This window comes from Pleurodeles waltl, chromosome 2_1 (genome assembly GCF_031143425.1).
Source record: "Pleurodeles waltl isolate 20211129_DDA chromosome 2_1, aPleWal1.hap1.20221129, whole genome shotgun sequence".
NCBI classification, from domain to species: domain Eukaryota; kingdom Metazoa; phylum Chordata; class Amphibia; order Caudata; family Salamandridae; genus Pleurodeles; species Pleurodeles waltl.
The window spans coordinates 112099318-112117287 of record NC_090438.1 but is presented as its reverse complement, the minus strand read 5'-3'; the positions used below and the strand labels follow the sequence as shown (position 1 = coordinate 112117287).

The window sequence follows — 17970 nt, the reverse complement described above, 5'->3', positions numbered from 1 at the left end:
ATGTTTAAAGTTTGATAATTTACCCACTACAATTTTGCATAATGAGACGCCTCTTCTCAAAAACAGTTCCCCGATCCCCACTTAGAATCTATGTAAAGCGGTCAAGTTCGTGACATGTGGATAAACTCGATTCAACAGCCAGCGTTCACAGCACTAAGCGCCCTGCAAGCTAAAAAGAATAGCCACATCTGTCCAACAAAAAAAAACTCTGAAACGTGCGAGATCTCAGGAAATGGTTTCGTTGCAGTTGTGTTTCCATTGTGCACATCCTACATACATTTTCGGCCGTGTGCCTTCTTAAAAGGCTCGTCCAGGGCCCTTCTGGTGAAGTCCAACGAGGTCAATCACAAGAAGGGTGCTAAAGGCCGCAGTGAGCGGACTCTCCCCCGGGCCAAGACATGCAGACTGCGCACGTGCAGCCAGAGTGCAGCGCGTGACACACTCGTCTGACAACATTCCTTCGTTTCCAGTCTAACTCGTGTTAACGCCTTTCTGGCTTGTTCCGAGCAAGGGAAAGAGAAAAGGGACAGAATGTTTCAGCAGGCAAAGCCATCCATCTCATCTTTTGTAAGTGAACTGCAAGTTCAATATTCATAACTGAACGGTGTGATTGAAAAGACGCCTTAACATAGCAGACAGCTCGGGTCATGGCACACATTTGCTGGGCAGTGTTTACAGAGCTAACAACATGTGAACCTTGGCTCACAAAAGGCAACACTGCAGTCGTGGTGTGCAGGGATATCACAGCGTTATTGTAGCTGGGAGCATGTCCGACTGTGGGGTAAATGAATAACTGTGCCAAACTGTCATGGTTAGAAAGTAGCAGATCAATGCAGACAGCACATATGGGAATACTGCCACCAGGCGCTATGATTTTGCGCCAGCTCTACGAGAAATGAACAACAGATGCTTATGGTACAGAATTACATCATAAACACTGCAACAGGGACAGTGAGGCAGACGAGGCCAGTCACATCACACAAACGTCACAGGACACCATGCTAGGTTCACCGGAGTGTGTCTCTGACAACCAGTACAGTGTCACTGGGTCTCGTGAGGCTAGAGGCAGTAGATAAGGAATTGTGGCCGCTACTGCGCAAACTGTACAGCACAAACGCTCCATTCCTTAATGACAGGTGCTGTACTGGCGGTTATGAGTGGATCTCATGTGCCTGGTATGGTATGAAGCTGGTATGCGCTGTAACAGTGACGCTCACGGGTGGTTTTAAATAGTAACTCATGCAAGCATTTCTAAGGAAAAGAAAATTGAGTATTTCTCACTGATATCTTCCACAGAAACCACATTTTGATAGCTTTCTTTTTTTTTTTTTTAATTATTCGTGTTTTTGCGAGAAGAGAATTTACACTTGCCCGACACCTTTATTCATCAAAAACTTTCCACCAGCTCAAATGGCAAGTCGACTTCGACAACGCTGTTAAAATATTTGCAGGGTCACCCTACAAGTGGAATCCGCAGTAAGACTACTAATCATATTGAACAAAGTAACAGAAAACGGTCTTCATATATTCGTTGTTCTTAATAAAGCCCTGTCTTTACTCCCAGCCCAAAGTCAGTCCTGCACTGCAAGCTCATGCATCCTAGCAGGACTCAGCAATATAACGTGCAAGAATATCTGTAGCACCGATGCTCCGACGCAGGAATATCTGTAGCACCGATGCTCCAATGTAGGGATATCTGTAGCACCGATGCTGCGATGCAGGAATATCTGTAGCACCAATTATCAGATGCAAGAATATCTGTAGCACCGATGCTCGGACGCAAGAATATCTGTAGCACCGATGCTTTGATGCAGGGATATCTGTAGCACTGATGCTCCGATGCAGGAATATCTGCTCCGATGTAGGAATATCTGTAGCACCGATGCAGGAATATCTGTAGCACCGATGCTCGGACGCCAGAATATCTGTAGCACCGATGCTCGGACGCAAGAATATCTGTAGCACCAATGCTTTGATGCAGGGATATCTGTAGCACCGATGCAGGAATATCTGTAGCACCAATTATCGGACGCAAGAATATCTGAATATCTGTAGCACCAATGCTCGGACGCAAGAATATCTGTAGCACCAATGCTTTGATGCAGGAATATCTGTAGCACTGATGCTCCGATGCAGGAATATCTGTAGCACTGATGCTCCGATGCAGGAATATCTGTAGCACCGATGCAGGAATATCTGTAGCACCGATGCTCGGACGCCAGAATATCTGTAGCACCGATGCTCGGACGCAAGAATATCTGTAGCACCAATGCTTTGATGCAGGGATATCTGTAGCACCGATGCAGGGATATCTGTAGCACCGATGCAGGAATATCTGTAGCACCGATGCAGGAATATCTGTAGCACCAATTATCGGACGCAAGAATATCTGAATATCTGTAGCACCAATGCTCGGACGCAAGAATATCTGTAGCACCAATGCTTTGATGCAGGAATATCTGTAGCACTGATGCTCCGATGCAGGAATATCTGTAGCACCGATGCAGGAATATCTGTAGCACCGATGCTCGGACGCCAGAATATCTGTAGCACCGATGCTCGGATGCAAGAATATCTGTAGCACCAATGCTTTGATGCAGGGATATCTGTAGCACTGATGCCCGATGCAGGAATATCTGCTCCGATGTAGGAATATCTGTAGCACCGATGCTCCAATGCAGGAATATCTGTAGCACCGATGCTCGGACGCCAGAATATCTGTAGCACCGATGCAGGACTATCTGTAGCACCAATGCAGGAATATCTGTACCACCAATGCTCCGATGTAGGAATATCTGTAGCACCAATTATCGGACGCAAGAATATCTGAATATCTGTAGCACCGATGCTCGGACGCAAGAACATCTGTAGCACTGATGCTTTGATGCAGGAATATCTGTAGCACTGATGCTCCGATGCAGGAATATCTGTAGCACTGATGCTCCGATGTAGGAATATCTGTAGCACTGATTCTCGGATGCAAGAATATCTGAATATCTGTAGCACCGATGCTCCGATGCAGGAATATCTGTAGCACTGATGCTCCGATGCAGGAATATCTGTAGCACTGATGCTCCGATGTAGGAATATCTGTAGCACTGATTCTCGGATGCAAGAATATCTGAATATCTGTAGCACCGATGCTCCGATGCAGGAATATGTGTAGCACTGATGCTCCGATGCAGGAATATCTGTAGCACTGATGCTCCGATGTAGGAATATCTGTAGCACTGATTCTCGGATGCAAGAATATCTGAATATCTGTAGCACCGATGCTCCGATGCAGGAATATCTATAGCACTGATGCAGGAATATCTTCTCCGATGCAGGAATATCTGTAGCACCGATGCAGGAATATCTGTAGCACTGATGTTCCAATGCAGGAATATCTGTAGCACTGATGCAGGAATATCTGCTCTGATGCAGAAATATCTGTGGCACTGATGCTCCGATGCAGGAATATCTGTAGCACCAATGCGCTGATGCAGGAATATCTGTAGCACCGATGCTCCGATGCAGGAATATCTGTAGCACCGATGCTCCGACGCAGGAATATCTGTAGCACCGACGCAGGAATATCTGTAGCACTGATGCTCCGATGTAGGAATATCTGAAGCACTGATTCTCGGATGCAAGAATATCTGAATATCTGTAGCACTGATGCTCCGATGCAGGAATATCTGTAGCACCGATGCAGGAATATCTGCTCCAATGCAGGAATATCTGTAGCACCGATGCAGGAATATCTGTAGCATCGATGCTCCAGAGACTATATCTCTAGCGCGGATGCTCCAGAGAGTTTATCTGTAGCACGGATGCTCACCTGGAAGGTGCTGAGATTGCTGTAGCACATCACACCCAGAAGCCACTGTTCACAGCCAGAGGAAAAAAGTAATTGGTGAAATTTTTTAAAGTAATCTCAGCCATTGGTTATTACACTGACCTGGATTCCAATCAATCGTTTTTGGTTGGCTCTAGCTTTTGACATCACAGCTGTCAAATAGACCTAATACTAACAAAATACTTAGAATGGGCTTTGGCTTCAACCGTTTCAACTTCTGGTCCGAGATTTTGTCAATCATGTCTCGGCTCATCCCAGTCCAATATTCATCTCTCACCTAATGCTGCTCGGTGTGTGAGCGTATCCTTCCACCTCCATTAGTGTGTTTGTATTGAAGGGCATGAGAAATACTTTACAGCAAAAGTCATATTTGTCTGCTCCGGCTTTGGCAGATTACACCCAGAACTACAGACTTTGCCAATGCTTGTGTTCTTTTTGTGTTCTGTCCCACTGCAGTCAGGCACAAACCACGTGCAAATCTGCCTGGCTTCTCCTGTAATAGGAACAGCCTAGAGGAAGCTGGCCTGGAGTGTGGTGAGTACATATGGTGTTATTGCCTTATATCTGGTCTAGGTATCCCCTATTAGTGAAGTGTAGGCAGTGTCTAGGAAGCCAGGGTTCTCTAGAGGTGGCTGTGGATGAGCAGCCAAGACTTATCTAGGAGACATGCAAAGCTTATGCAATACCACTACAGTCACACAGCACTTACACACATGAAAGAACCACACAGTGTTACAAAAATAGAGGTGTTTTATTATGGTAATACAAATACTGAAATACTGTATAGGCAATACCCCAACTGGAGGTAAGCAAACACACTACTATATACACATTAGCAATGAGAAAATAGCATAGAAAGCAATAGGTATTAGTAAAAGCAATAGCAAACATGGAGGGCCCTACGGGGGACCAAACTATATACTAAGAAAGTGGAATGCGAATGGCAGTCCCCCACCCAAAAATGTGCAATCAGGAGAAGGGAGCTGGAGGAACTAGGAACCCCAAAAAGGTGAGTACCAGGGTCCCCCCCAGCGACCAGGCGAGAAGAGGTAAGTACCTGGTTTTCCCCAAACCCAACAGAAGGAAAAGAATTGTGTAACACCCAGACAAGACTGGTAGAACCCAGAGGTAGATCCTGACAGAAGAGGACCTGCAAAGTAAGGGGACCCAGTCCAGTTTGTGATGGAGTATCCGGTTGTGGTAGGAGCCACTGCCCATCCTTCTGCGGATGCAGAACCAGGTCGACAGTGGATGAGGAAAGTCAGCAGTGCAGCACAGGAGCAGAAGAGGAGTTCCAGAGGAGATGCAAGTGATGTCCCACTTCAGGGGTCGGGATGCAGTCTGTTAGTGGTGCTGGAAAACCATCAACAAGCCTAGACAAATGCAAGAGTCGGAGAAGAAGGTTTTGCAAGGCAGAAGAAGACCAGCAAGGTCGAGGGACTTGACCCAAGGAGGGGAGTCCGGGGTGACCCTCAGCAGCTGGAAGAGTCGCAAGAAGATGAGGCAGCTCCCAAAGGCGAAGCACAGGCAGCAGGCACAGGAGTCATAGTGAGGCCCACTCAGCACACCGGAAGAGGAGTTCCACGTCGCTGGAGAAGCAGGAGAGGCAAGGACTTACCATCTACCAAGTTGGAAAGCTGGTAGAGAGGACCAAGGTGACCACTCCAGAGCACCAGGTGTGACGCAGGATCCACGCAGCTTTGGAGGAGAGAAGCTCCATGCAGCCGGTCGTTGTTGCAGTTAGGGTCTGCAGATGCAGGGGAGTGACTCCTTCACTCCAAGGGAGATTCCTTCTTACTTCTTGTGCAGGCTAAAGACTCGTCACCCTCAGAGGATGCACAGCCGGAGAAATGTTGCATCTGCTAGAAGGAGCCAGAAAAACAATATTGCACAGCGGGGTCGTCGCTGAAGTTGCAGATTGTCGGTTCCTGGAGGGTCCAGTTGCAGTTCCAGTGGCCCGAGGATGAAGTAAATGATGCAGGAGTTCTGCTGGAATCTTGCACGTCGAACCTGAGGACGCACCCAAGAGGGAGACCCTAAATAGCCCAGGAAGGGGGAACTGGTCACCAGCAGGGTGACCACCTATCAGGAGGGGGTTTGACATCACCTGCCTGACCGGGCCACTCAGATGCTCCCAGCAGCCTCTGCCCACCTTGGATTCAAGATAGCAGAATCAAGTGGCCACCTGGAGGAGCTCTGGGCACCACCCCCGGGGTGGTGATGGACAGGGGAATGGTCAATCCCCTTTTCATTGCCCAGTTTCACACCAGAGCAGGGACTAGGGTCCCTCGACTGGTGCAAACCGGTTTATGCAAGGAGGGCACCAATGTGCCCTTCAAAGCATACCGGTGGCTTGGGGAGGCTACCCCTCCCAAGCCATGAAACACCTATTTCCAAGGGAAAGCGTGCTACCTCCCTCTCCCACAGGAAATCCTTTGTTCTGCATTTCTCTGCCTAAGCTAGACAAGCAGCAGGAGGGCAGGAGCCTGTCTGAGGGGTGGGAGCAGCACAGGCTGCCCGAAAACCACAGAAGAGCCCCCAGAGTGCATAGAATCATACAACCAATACTGGCAAAAGTACAGGGGTATGATTCCGACATGTTTGATACCAAACATGCCCAGGTTCAGAGTTATGTAGCTGCACACAGGTAGTGATCCGTGTCCAGTACAAGTGTAAAATGGCTTCCCCGCACTTACAAAGTCCAGTGAAATGGAGCATGGAGTTAGTAGGGGCACCTCTGCTCATGCAGGAGTGCCCTCACACACAGGTCCTGCACCCTACCCTCTGGGCTAGGTGGGCCTACAACAGGGGTCACTTGCAGTGACCTGTGATGAAATGGTTTATGTGCCTTTTCACGCAGGCTTCAATTGCAGGCCTGCAGACACATTTTGCAAGGGCTCCCACTGTTGGCACAATACATGCTGCAGCCCATGGAGAACCCTTGGTGCCCCAATGCCCTGGGTACCTAAATACCATATACTAGGGACTTATGTGGGGGCACCAGTATGCAAATAGTGGGGTGTGCAAAGTCCTAAGCAACCAGATTTAGAGGGAGAGAGCAAAGTCACGGGGTCCTGGTTAGCAAGATCCCAGTGACAGTCAAAACACACTGACAGAAGGCAAAAAGTGTGGGTAACAATGCCAAAAATAGGGTACTTTCCAACACAGCACAGGCCCAAATTGCCCAGCACTTGAACCTGAACCCAAGCAGCCCCAGTTTCTTGTGAGGCAAAGGCCAGCAGCTGTTACCTACAGCTCAGCAGCAAACAGAGGCCTGCAGGCAGTGCTGCCGCAGCACAGTGGCACATGCACCTGCTGCAATTCACATGCAAGAGCCAGTCTCCTTTTATTCAAGTGTAGACCTTCCTTGGGTTGCACTTTAAAATGACTTCGTTTTTTTGGGTTGAGCGCAAAGCGCTGTGTCCCTCGTGTAATCTCTCTATGGGCTTTTAACCACGCCCATGAGTTTGGTTGGTTTGTGGGCTTGCCTTTTACAATTCACTTCATTTCATTAGTGGAAGGCATGCATAAGTCATGCCTTTTCCTGTGTTTAGCCCTCCTTGAGCGCACCGGCCAACTACTGAAAACATACGAGGCTCCATGGTTTCTGGACTACTTTTTCTCTTTATTTCGCAGGCAGCGCGATCCCGCTGGGCAGTAGTCGAGCACTTTGCACGACACTGACCTTGTTATATGGCTTCAAGGTGGCCGTGGGCTCGCTTTTGTGAAACTGTTTTACTTTTCAGTTTGTGTGGCAAGAAAAGTCCAGTTAGGAGTTTAAAACGCGAAGAGCTCTAACTCGAGCAAACACAAAACCTGTTGCATTGCAAATGCTTTTTTTTTTTGCTATTGGAAAAATTGCAACGCGCATTTTTCAAGTCTAGATGAGAGATTATGAAAGCTGAATTACAAACAGGACCCTTCAGGAATAAACATTTTTTAACATGGCGTTATCATCTGTGCACTGAGGTTCAGAAGTCACCTTTAAGAGCAGCCTTCATATACCCTTAACACATCAGTCACACTGGCCAGGTGACTCTGTGCCACCAGGTGCACTGTGTTCCAACACTGGCCTCTCCTTTTGGATACCAAAACAAATACCACAGATCCCAGAATGCATTAGGTTGTTGGAAAATCCTTTGACTGGAAAAATTTGTGTCTGATCACCTGGTTTCATATCAGTGCATTCTGAGAGTTGCGGTCTTGCTTATGTTCCTCTAGGCCACTAGTGGCCCGCTATGGGCAGTAAAAAAAAAAAAAATCCCAACGCTGTGAAAGTGGTTCGGGGTGACATGAAGTAATTGCTCTATTCCAGGTGTTTTCAAACTGTGGGCAGGCGCCCCTGAATGTGACATGAATAATCGGGGGGTGGGGGGGCGCCAGGCTATGGCCAAAAGGAGCATTATGCTAATATAGGGCTTTGTTTTAAGCTGAAAAAAATATGTGTACCAAACCGCTTTGTAAAGGGATATCACTAACATGTTTTGTCGTTTATATAAAAGCAGGGAGGAAGGGACTCCACAATTCTCTTCAAAACTCCCACCACATCCCCAATAATCAAACGTTGTATACTTTTACATATTAGTAAGGCCTGCCTGACCAGAATAGTATTTTGGTATCACACAGATGACTGCATTTTTAAAACAGTAACTAACTGCAATGTTTAAATAAATCTAGACGTATTTAAACATTGATAATTTCATCGAAAAATTGAGAAAAATTTGGAGAGGGTGATTTTTGCTTTTCCACTGGGTGGGCGCAGCAGTAACAACTTTGTGCGCGCGCGCGGGGGGGGGCACTTCGCTCTGCCTCCCTTTACGTTCAATCATCTATTAACCAACACAACAATCCAAAAAAATCCTCACGTGGGGGGGTGGGGAGGAGAAGGTACACTCAGGTGAGCAGAACCACAAGTCTCACAGGGCAGCTGCATTTCCTTGAGAGCAACATCTCGGTTCGGGGTCACACTTCCTGCAAACAATGAGCGCCGAACAATGCAAAACTGCAGACGCAATCAAGGAAGAAACAATGGTCGATAAGATGTTCAAGAGGGACTTTAAAGCATTTGGAAATCGGATTCTTCACGTTCTACCGAATATATCACTCTGACACCATCTCTACTGGGAGTGAAAATCGTGACAATTTGGCTACAGTGCTGGGCTACCGGCCATCAACTATTAGGGAAAGTCAGGGATGTAGGTGGCGTCTAAGGGCAATTTAATTCTCCCGGGAAGTGTCTTGTGCTCCGGCAGTTAGGATTCACTTTCTCGTGTCGGGCTGAGCAGAACTCCTCAGAGGAGCTCTAATAAACAATGTATTATTTAAAAAAAATGTCTGGGACGGTGAATACTTGAGCCGTTTTTAGCTGAGCCTGGAATGCATTTCGCGAACCCAGTGCCTGCTGGGGCCGCGGGACTCACACCGGCCTTGCGCAGACTTTGATGCCCGGTCGCTCCACGGGACTTCCCGGAATATTATGCTCGGTCCTCATGAGCAATGTATGGAGCTTAAACTATGGACTTTCGTCCTGCACAGTGGGGGCTATAGGCATGAACGTCAAATCGCCAAAATGCCAGTAGCGGAAGTGACATCAGAGGCCTTTTGACCCTTGATTTCACTCACATACACATTCACACTTACACACACCCTGTTTCTCATAAACACAGCAAGCACGCACACGACATAGATTTAAAAGCATTATTTTACTTACCTCCGCTCCCAGGGAAAGTAATATTACAGCCAATTGTACACCATCTGGTATGGCATTAATGGTGAACAGTAAATAGTTATTCACTATTAGTGCAATAAAAGAATTGAGAGGAAACTAAGACAGTGGAGTCCCAACCGACGAGCTGCCATTGTGTTCCCGACACTGATTTTTGCCACATCCAAGGCCAGGGGTCGCAAAGACCGTGCCGTGAGTCGCAAGGGCCAAACCGGGGGCCACGGATGCGACCCCTAAATGACGTTCATCCTTATGAGATCAGGGAGCAATCGAGCACGCACTCACCCGCCGCCGGGCCGCCCACGTTCGAGCACCAAACTTAAAGGGACTTTTTAATCAGGTGACCCGGAGCAATTACACAATAAATAACCGCGAAACATTACAGCCTGGGGACAACGAGTTCACTGTACACAGATATCAGGAAAATAAACTTGGTCTGGGCCGGCGGTGAACTCAAAACCATCAGTGCGAGGAAGGAGTCTTGCAAAATCAGACTGAAATCAAAAAAGCAATGTTCGGTGCCGTGCTGCTTATCTCATATCACTTACACCCCCCCGGAGGCACCTGTACCCCGAGTCTAGTCCATCCAGGCAGCGACGCTTGCCTACACTCCTATATCCAAGGGTGCTCGGAGTGAAATAACACTCCTTTTAAAAGCCCGACATGCCAACAGCACCCCCGAGAGGGAACAGGGCGGTAACGACTGAATGCCTCGGTGTACCTCAGCGCTGGCTCAACCGCAGTGATGTAACGCAAGATTATGGGGTCGTCTGCAGAATGGGGTGAGGGGTCCCGGAGTCTCCCTGATATCAAAGATACTCGTTACAGTTGGGCTGACTGGGGGCCTCGTTAAGGGTTGGGCCCCCGTGCCCCCAGGACCCCCTGGGTAGCGGGCGGATATCTATGTAATCCGAAAAAAATCCTCAGCCAGTCACTTTTAGGTTTCAGAGGATGTGCACAGCAGGGCCCCAACCCGCAGTACAAACAAGAACACGGTATGTGCTTCCTTTTAACTTTCACGTAACAAGAACCAGAATTGTGGTTCGTACAAAAGAAAATTGTCGCCGTAGGGAGGTGCAGATCGTGGTTAATTTCAACGTGTAAAGGGTTTATCTTGGCGACCTGAAACCAGAGCCAGGCCGCGCTTGGCAGGGCCAGCATTTCCGTTTCCGTCCTTCTATCTACGGTGTCTTATGAGGCGCGAGTCACACGCCCCAGGTGTCTGGCACTTTTGTAGGTTCAAAAAAAGTGCGATCAAAGCAGACGACGGCGCCATCTGAACAGCGAGAGTGCAGCCCCCCCGAGGGGCGTGGCGGGTCCCGGGTCGCGTCCGGGAGCACGGGGAGGCTTCCAGGAGGACCCGGCCCCAGCAGGAGACATCCTTTGCACAGCAGCCGTGCGCCCTCTGTGGTCGGTGAAACCCTACCAGGCAGCACTCCGTACCAGGCCCGCAGTCCCAGTGCAGTACTGCACTCCACGCCAACGAGTCATCAAGTGTTTACAGTGCAGCCGCCGAGAAGCCTGCCTCGAGGAGCTCGACGTGAACGAAAGGGTTATAGTTGCTTGTATCGTGTAGTGAAGCAAGAGGAAAATACATCTGCAAAAAGCTGTAAAGAAAGTCAGTGTAAAGACCGCTCTGCAGGTGCCCTGGACTTCACCAAAGACCCCTCTCAATCTATAGGCCAGAAAGAATGCCCGTGGCTGCAAATGATTCCTGCCGAAGACATAGGGTCTTGCAATGGACTGAACTTCACGCAGTGCAATGGGTAGCAACCTGCGCCCGGCCACGAGGGTTACAGCGCGATGCTGAAGGTAGACTTCTAATCTTGTTCTGGGGCCCACTCGAGGAAGAGGCAGAAAAAGAGGCAGGATAAACGAGATACATAAGAGGGCAGATTAGGAAGATCTGGGGTCCTTGCAGTGTCATCAGGGCAGAGGTGGGGATTTCAGGCCTTATTTACAGCTTGGCAGACCAATACTCAGTCACAAACACGGTGGATATCCCATCCACACAGTGCCTAATTTGAGCTGGTGGTTACAGGTGGGACCCACCAAGCACTCCTTTTAGAGGATAGGCGTAAAATTTCCTCATCAGACTGATCCAGAGCAAGAAAGAAAAACACAAAAAAAGGAGAATAAAGAGAAAGACTGAAAGAACAGGACCCGAGGGAGAAAGCAGCAATTAAATGAACGCGCGGGAGTGAAATGAAGTGTCTGGTGATGGACGAAAGAGGATGGAGGTGGACTGAAGACTATAGAGTCTTAGACGGTGCTGGCAAAAGGTCGGATTGACCAATACTAAGAAAACCTTAAGCCACCAGCACTAATTATTTTACAAATTAAGAACTGCATCTGCCGTATTATGAATGTTACAGGTTATAATGCATTTGTAGTAAATTGGACGACCTACCCGCCACATTTGTGACAGAGTTTTCTGTCCTCCAAGCTCTAAAAAAAAAAATATTAAAAAATGGCCCTTACAATTAGGTTAAGAAGAGGGATCTTCTACCATCCCTACCATCTAGCCACAGTGTTGTGTGAGCCCAGTGAGAGGGATGCTGGTTACATCAGGAGGGGACATCCCCAAATTCCACACAAATTATTAAAAAAAAAAATCAGTCCTGTTTTTTTCTAAATTATGGTTTGGTACATTGTATCACATGAAAGGATTAATAGGCAGTATGGGCTTTGTCGACATCTGTGACACTGCAAAAGAAAAAGTTATTTAGCATTCATTAGACAAAAATCTATTTCACAAAGGCTCCAAAAAAGTAAAGAAAATCCTGCAGAATACGCTGACGAACTATTAAATGCAATTAACTAAGGGTAGGGTTTATTTTCAGCCTGGTTTGGAAATGCGTCATCTCCTTTACCTCAAAGCGTCCCCTGCAATGATGCTCCATGCAACGACCTCATTTTACAAAGAGCATATTTCACTCAGCTGAAGAACATCCGTTCAGCACATTCCTCCCCGCAGATCGCTTGCAAGGCCAGACCAGGGCTGCAAGCAGCAGAAGGGCTGGCACACATTGGCGGTAAGTGCCAGTCATGCCTGCCTAGCGCGCTAACAGACGAGACCAAGAAGGCTTGGCAGCAGAGTAGATATCTGTGCGGAAGAGTTGACGGTCACCTGTGACTGCCTCTCAGAAAGCAAAACTCCAGCAGCGGCTAACCCAGAAATACCACCACACAAGCTCACTGTCCAATCCTCTGGTGGGCTGAGAAAAACTCATCTCCCCTCTGAATATCGGTAATGGAAATGGGGCTCAGAGGACACCAAGGGAGTTTCTACTTCTCCGGAAATCAGATAAAAAAATTGATTGTAGAATATTCGCACAAGTGAGATTATTTATTCCACTCACTCCTTCGGCTCTCACTCTCTCAAATTATTTAGTTGGGAAGCAGGAACTTTACTTGAGGCAAAGAATCACAACTTTAGGTGCGCTACACAATTTCACCATTTGCTCCACTGATGAAGATGAGGAGGAATTTTGGGCTAGAAGTACAAACATTAGAAATACCAATCTGTTACGTGCATATACTTTATCACTCTACAGCCAGTTTTAGCGCTGATCGTGCCCAGGGCGGCAATCTTGATTGACACCTTCAAAGTGACCTTCTTTTCTATGGATGTCCTCAGTATAAATCACCTCTGGTGCCCCTCATCTCTTCATAGCCCCTCTCTCATATTTACTATATTTGTTTAGCGATACTCCTCCCAACATAGGGTGTGAAGGTGCTTTCCATCACACTTGCATATTATACACACATTCGTACAAGAGTGCAAATTACTGTACAGAAAATGAGTGCTTCAAAGTGTAAGAGTTTTCTACATCCATACCAGTAGGCACTGAATGTTAAGAGTGCTTGCCCTAGAGTACCAGAGTCAGACTTTAAAATGCAACACAGTTGATGGGGCTGCCTTCCCTAATAAAAAATTAATAGTACACAAATGCACCCTTTTTCGTGATCTCAGAATAAAAAAAAGATTGAGGGGAAGAAAATAATACATTTCTAAACCAATGCCTTGACGTTTGCATTCAGCTGTTTGATATCAGTTACTATGCTAAATCAGAGGGATTGTAATTTACACAAGTAATAAAAGGATCTCTGACAAAATCATGAAACCACTAGACCAGTGGTTCCTAACCTGTGTTACGGGGATCCCTGGGGCTCAGCAAAGCCTCCTCTGGGGGTCCGCGACTGCTTAGAAAAATCAGTAATATTAACAGATTAGGTCCCCAGCTTTCAGCAAAGACTCAGTGGGGGGGGTCCCCAGATTCCAATAATGATTGGGTTCCAGTATTGATAAAGGGGGGGTCCACAGAAGTCAAAAGGTTGGAAACCACTTCACTAGACTATCTACATAAAATACAAGTCAGTCACCAGCATGGTAAATGTGCTTTGCAGCAGGCACATTTACAGTCTTTTCTTTGTGACCAGTCAAAACATCCACTAGACAAAACTCAGACCTCTCCTGCGAGTATATCAATCATGACCGGTAACTGAGAGGGCCCCCAATAAGTTCACCATACAGAGGTGGAAACACCAAAAACAACCAATGTTTTGCACCATTTAGTACCATTTTGCACTGCCCTTCATCCAGACTGCCACATTAGAGAGAGAGGTCAAAACTGTCATACGTAGTGGAAGTCTGATCAGAGAGGGTTTAGTGTAATTGGTGGAAATTGGATTAAGTAAATCATAAACTATTCTTGGTGCTTGTAAAGGTTTATAAAAGGAAACCAGGGCATATAAAAGAGTCTGGAGGAACCAGACAGAAAATAAATAGAGTTAATGCTCTTTGATGACAACTCTTTGTATAGACGCATAGGAGCGTTTACAGAGCGGCACTTAGTCCGATCAAAGTTTTCTACGTGTTCAATTGATTTTGTTTTCCTTGGTTATTTCATTGGCTGTGTCTTACCAGTATCTATCATTCGAGTTATTAATATAATACAGATAAAAAAACTAAAACCAAAAGACTGTCCATGAGTCTTGAAAAGCGTTACTACTTTGCTTAGGTTTGTGCACAGTTCAGATCCTGAATAATCCAAATTCTGAAAAAAATTGTTGAATTGTAGCATTCTAAAATAGCCTGAAAACGTTATCACCTCCGAAAGACTGCAAGTTGTTACTCTGTTCTTATTTATTTTTTTAAAGAAAAGGCTCGGTCGTCTGGCTTACATGGTCTTCCTATAACATGCAGAGAATCTTCTGCATGTGTCTACTGTACAAAGCAGGGCACACCCAATCAATCCCGAGGCTCGAGGAGCGGATGTATAAAAAGACCACAATACGTCAGACAGTCTAGACTGCAGCTTCTCTGTAACAAACACTAAACTTAGCATCCCTAAGTCTGAGGCATCTGGGATGGAAGGGGCCGTCAAAAGCAGCAGGGGTCATAACCAAACAACAGAAAGGTAAGCTTTTGATAGAGGAACCTGTAAACAGATATCTTAAAACGCTTCTGCAGATGGTTAATGGCAGAGCAACCTCATTTAACAAGAGCTGCATAGATTGGCAGGATTTTCACAGTTTATGAAACACAAGTTGGGAAATTATTGTATTTACCTATTAAACAGCTACAAGCAAAAATCCCATAGACTTCTGGTACCTAAATACATGAACCTCATTTCATCAAAAAGGTAACAGGCCAAAACATCCTTAATGGGGCACAAACATGAAATAAACAGGTCACAACCCCGTATCAACCCACCTACATATACAGAGAAGAAAACACAAACAAAACACCCAGAACTTTCAAACTCCCCATCCTTTCCGCAAGAATTGCTTAATCTTCTGACTTGCCTTACTTACAGTCAGGGAACACATATCCTGATAGAGTTATGCAAATGCCTTTGCAGGTTCATTTGTACACGGTGCAGCTCCTGCTCACCCCGTCTCTGAGTGGCGCTGGTTTACAGATATTAAACAAAATAACCAGTACAGCACACTAGATATAAAAAACAACACTCAAGCACAGGATAGCGCCCGACAAGATGAAGTGGTTTGGCAGCCCAAGGGGCCCTTGGCGCACTGGCAGAGGCCCTACCTCTTCCTCCAGCTTCACCACCTTCGCTTGTGCGTTGTTCAGCGCCTGATCCCGGATCTCGATGTGCCTTCGCTGGTCCTCGGTGGTGCTGCGCAGCGCTGCCAGGTCACCCTCCAGCTTCTCCTTGTCCCTCTGACATTCTTTATCTAAATCACGACACAAGAAAAACTACGTAAATCACAACGTAGGTGAGGGATACAAAAAAAAAAATCACACAAACGTAACACAAATAGACAATTAATCAATATGGAGACATGAATATTCAATTATTTAAGATAGGAATCTTGTAAAGTGTTATAGGTGGCAATTGGCTGCTTCGGTGCATGTTTCATGAGGAGAGGATGCAGGGGAGGGTCTAACATGCATACTGACGCTTCAAGTGCTTCTTTGTGCACTAAAGAGCGTTGTGGTATTCCATCTCACACCCCTGCTCCCACCACGCTGAGTAAGCTGGGAAGAAAGGAAGACCCTGAAGTGGCTGGAGTGGGCAGGTGAAGGAGTTCCAACGGAGCCTTCTGGGTTGGCCCATACATTTTTTTTTTTTTTTAAATTCAGGACTAGACACGAGCAGATGTTTCCTTCCTTTTGCCATAGCTACAAATCGTCATTAACTGCATTGCGAGACAAAATGCACCATTTAATACAAAATGCTGGTTATATAAAATACTGGAGCAAACAACATATCGATGAAAGGAATGCCTGAATTGATCCACCGCTAAGGGTTGAATTCCAAACCATCATTTCCACTGAAGAAGGACCATGGCTGATTTGGAAATGCCTAGACTCTTTCTTGAGTGGCATAATGAGTGAACAAATGATGATCTAGCATGCCGCCCGAGCAAATACCAATAGTTGAAATTAATTCAAGCATTCCTCCCATCACCTTGCTGGTTGTTGCAGTATATGCGCTAAGTGCAAAGGAGATGCTCCGACGTAGGCCTGTAGTCACTGTGCCACAAGACTCAAGCTGCACCTCACTGATAAGGCCTAACTAGGGAAAACTGCTACAGATTTGCTTGGGCTCCCATCTGGAGGAGATCTGGCCTGGCAGCTCAGGCTGCATTCTTCCTACTGGAGCAGGACCAAAACTCGCATTTGGCTTCTTTGCCTAGAATAGCACAGTTGGCGAAAAATGCCTGGCTGTATGGCACGTTAACAGATGAGACCAAGAAGGCTTGGAAGCACACAGGGTGTCTGAGTTAGTATTGACCATCACTTGGGACCGCCTCTGAAAAAGAGGCCCTTAGTGACTGCCAGTGGTTGAGATTAATTCGAGCACTCCTTCCATCACTTTGTTGCCTTAATGCCTATTTTACATAACCTACAACAAAGTGCACAAGTCCTTAGTTACAATTTAAAAATCGTTGCACGGTTAATTCAGTTAATTCAAAAGGCTATTTTTTAACATCATCCCTATTTGGAAGATATCTTCCTAACAGTTCGAACTGCACTAAAATCTGTTCATTCAAATATATTAAAGACAAGGCTTCGTATCTTGCTTCTTTCTCGGACAGTCACTATATAGAGGATCAGTGAAAGTGCACATAAAACATGAGTTTTATTGCCTTTCCACGTATTGTTTCCACGTAGGAGGTCTACAAAGCATATGAAACTTACACCTGAGGGCACTCACTAATGCTTCTTGGACCAAAAAGAAAAAAAAATGGTTACAAATTTTTTTAGTTTCTTTTTAAGAGCATTAGTTTCATAACTACTGCGGTCTGCACCCTTGCTATGTGGCTGGTCCGAATTATAGACACAGGACAAACCAAAGAGAAATTCTCTACAATGATCCAGAATTATGTCTTCAGGCCCAAAATGGCCAAATATCAGTTGGATCACATACATTCACTGCAGAATTTTGAGAATATTTCTAGACATTCAAACAAATCCTCTGTGCCAGCAGCCCAAATTCAACAGTTCTGTATTAAGAATACAGCTTCCAAGTCATAAAACTGATCACAATCCAACTTTGAACCAGTAACACGACTCCTGCAGGGATCAAAACTGCAGCATTTTTTACTACTAAAGATTAACATTACTAAAGAAAAATCCACCAGCCACCTTGTGGCTGACGATAAACATTGCTAGAGCAGAAAGCAAACTTCTACTTTGTTTTCCATACTCATACTAGGCTCTTTGGAGAGGCATCGAGGCACTTTAAAGCCACTGCTGAGCTGTACAAGCAGGGATGGAGTCGGACATAAGGTCCAATTTAATATGCGAGTACTGTCCAGCAGGCTAGTCTGATTTTCTTGCACTACTAAACTTAACTTTAGACGTCTCCCTATATTCACTGCCAGGTTGAAAGGTCACACTGGGCTGATGTCCATTGCTGTGCCTACTGTA

At 46.3% G+C, this 17970-nt stretch overlaps 1 protein-coding gene across 3 annotated transcripts in view; it reads right to left on the bottom strand.

Annotated features, from left to right (window-relative positions):
• Positions 1-17970, bottom strand: part of AMOT (angiomotin) — a 174925-nt gene that overhangs the window by 56623 nt on the left and 100332 nt on the right. For all 3 annotated transcript variants that reach the window (XM_069211132.1, XM_069211150.1, XM_069211141.1), the window contains exon 7: positions 15622-15767. In XM_069211132.1, coding sequence (XP_069067233.1) covers positions 15622-15767 — 146 coding nt within the window. The remainder of the gene's footprint in view (positions 1-15621; positions 15768-17970) is intronic.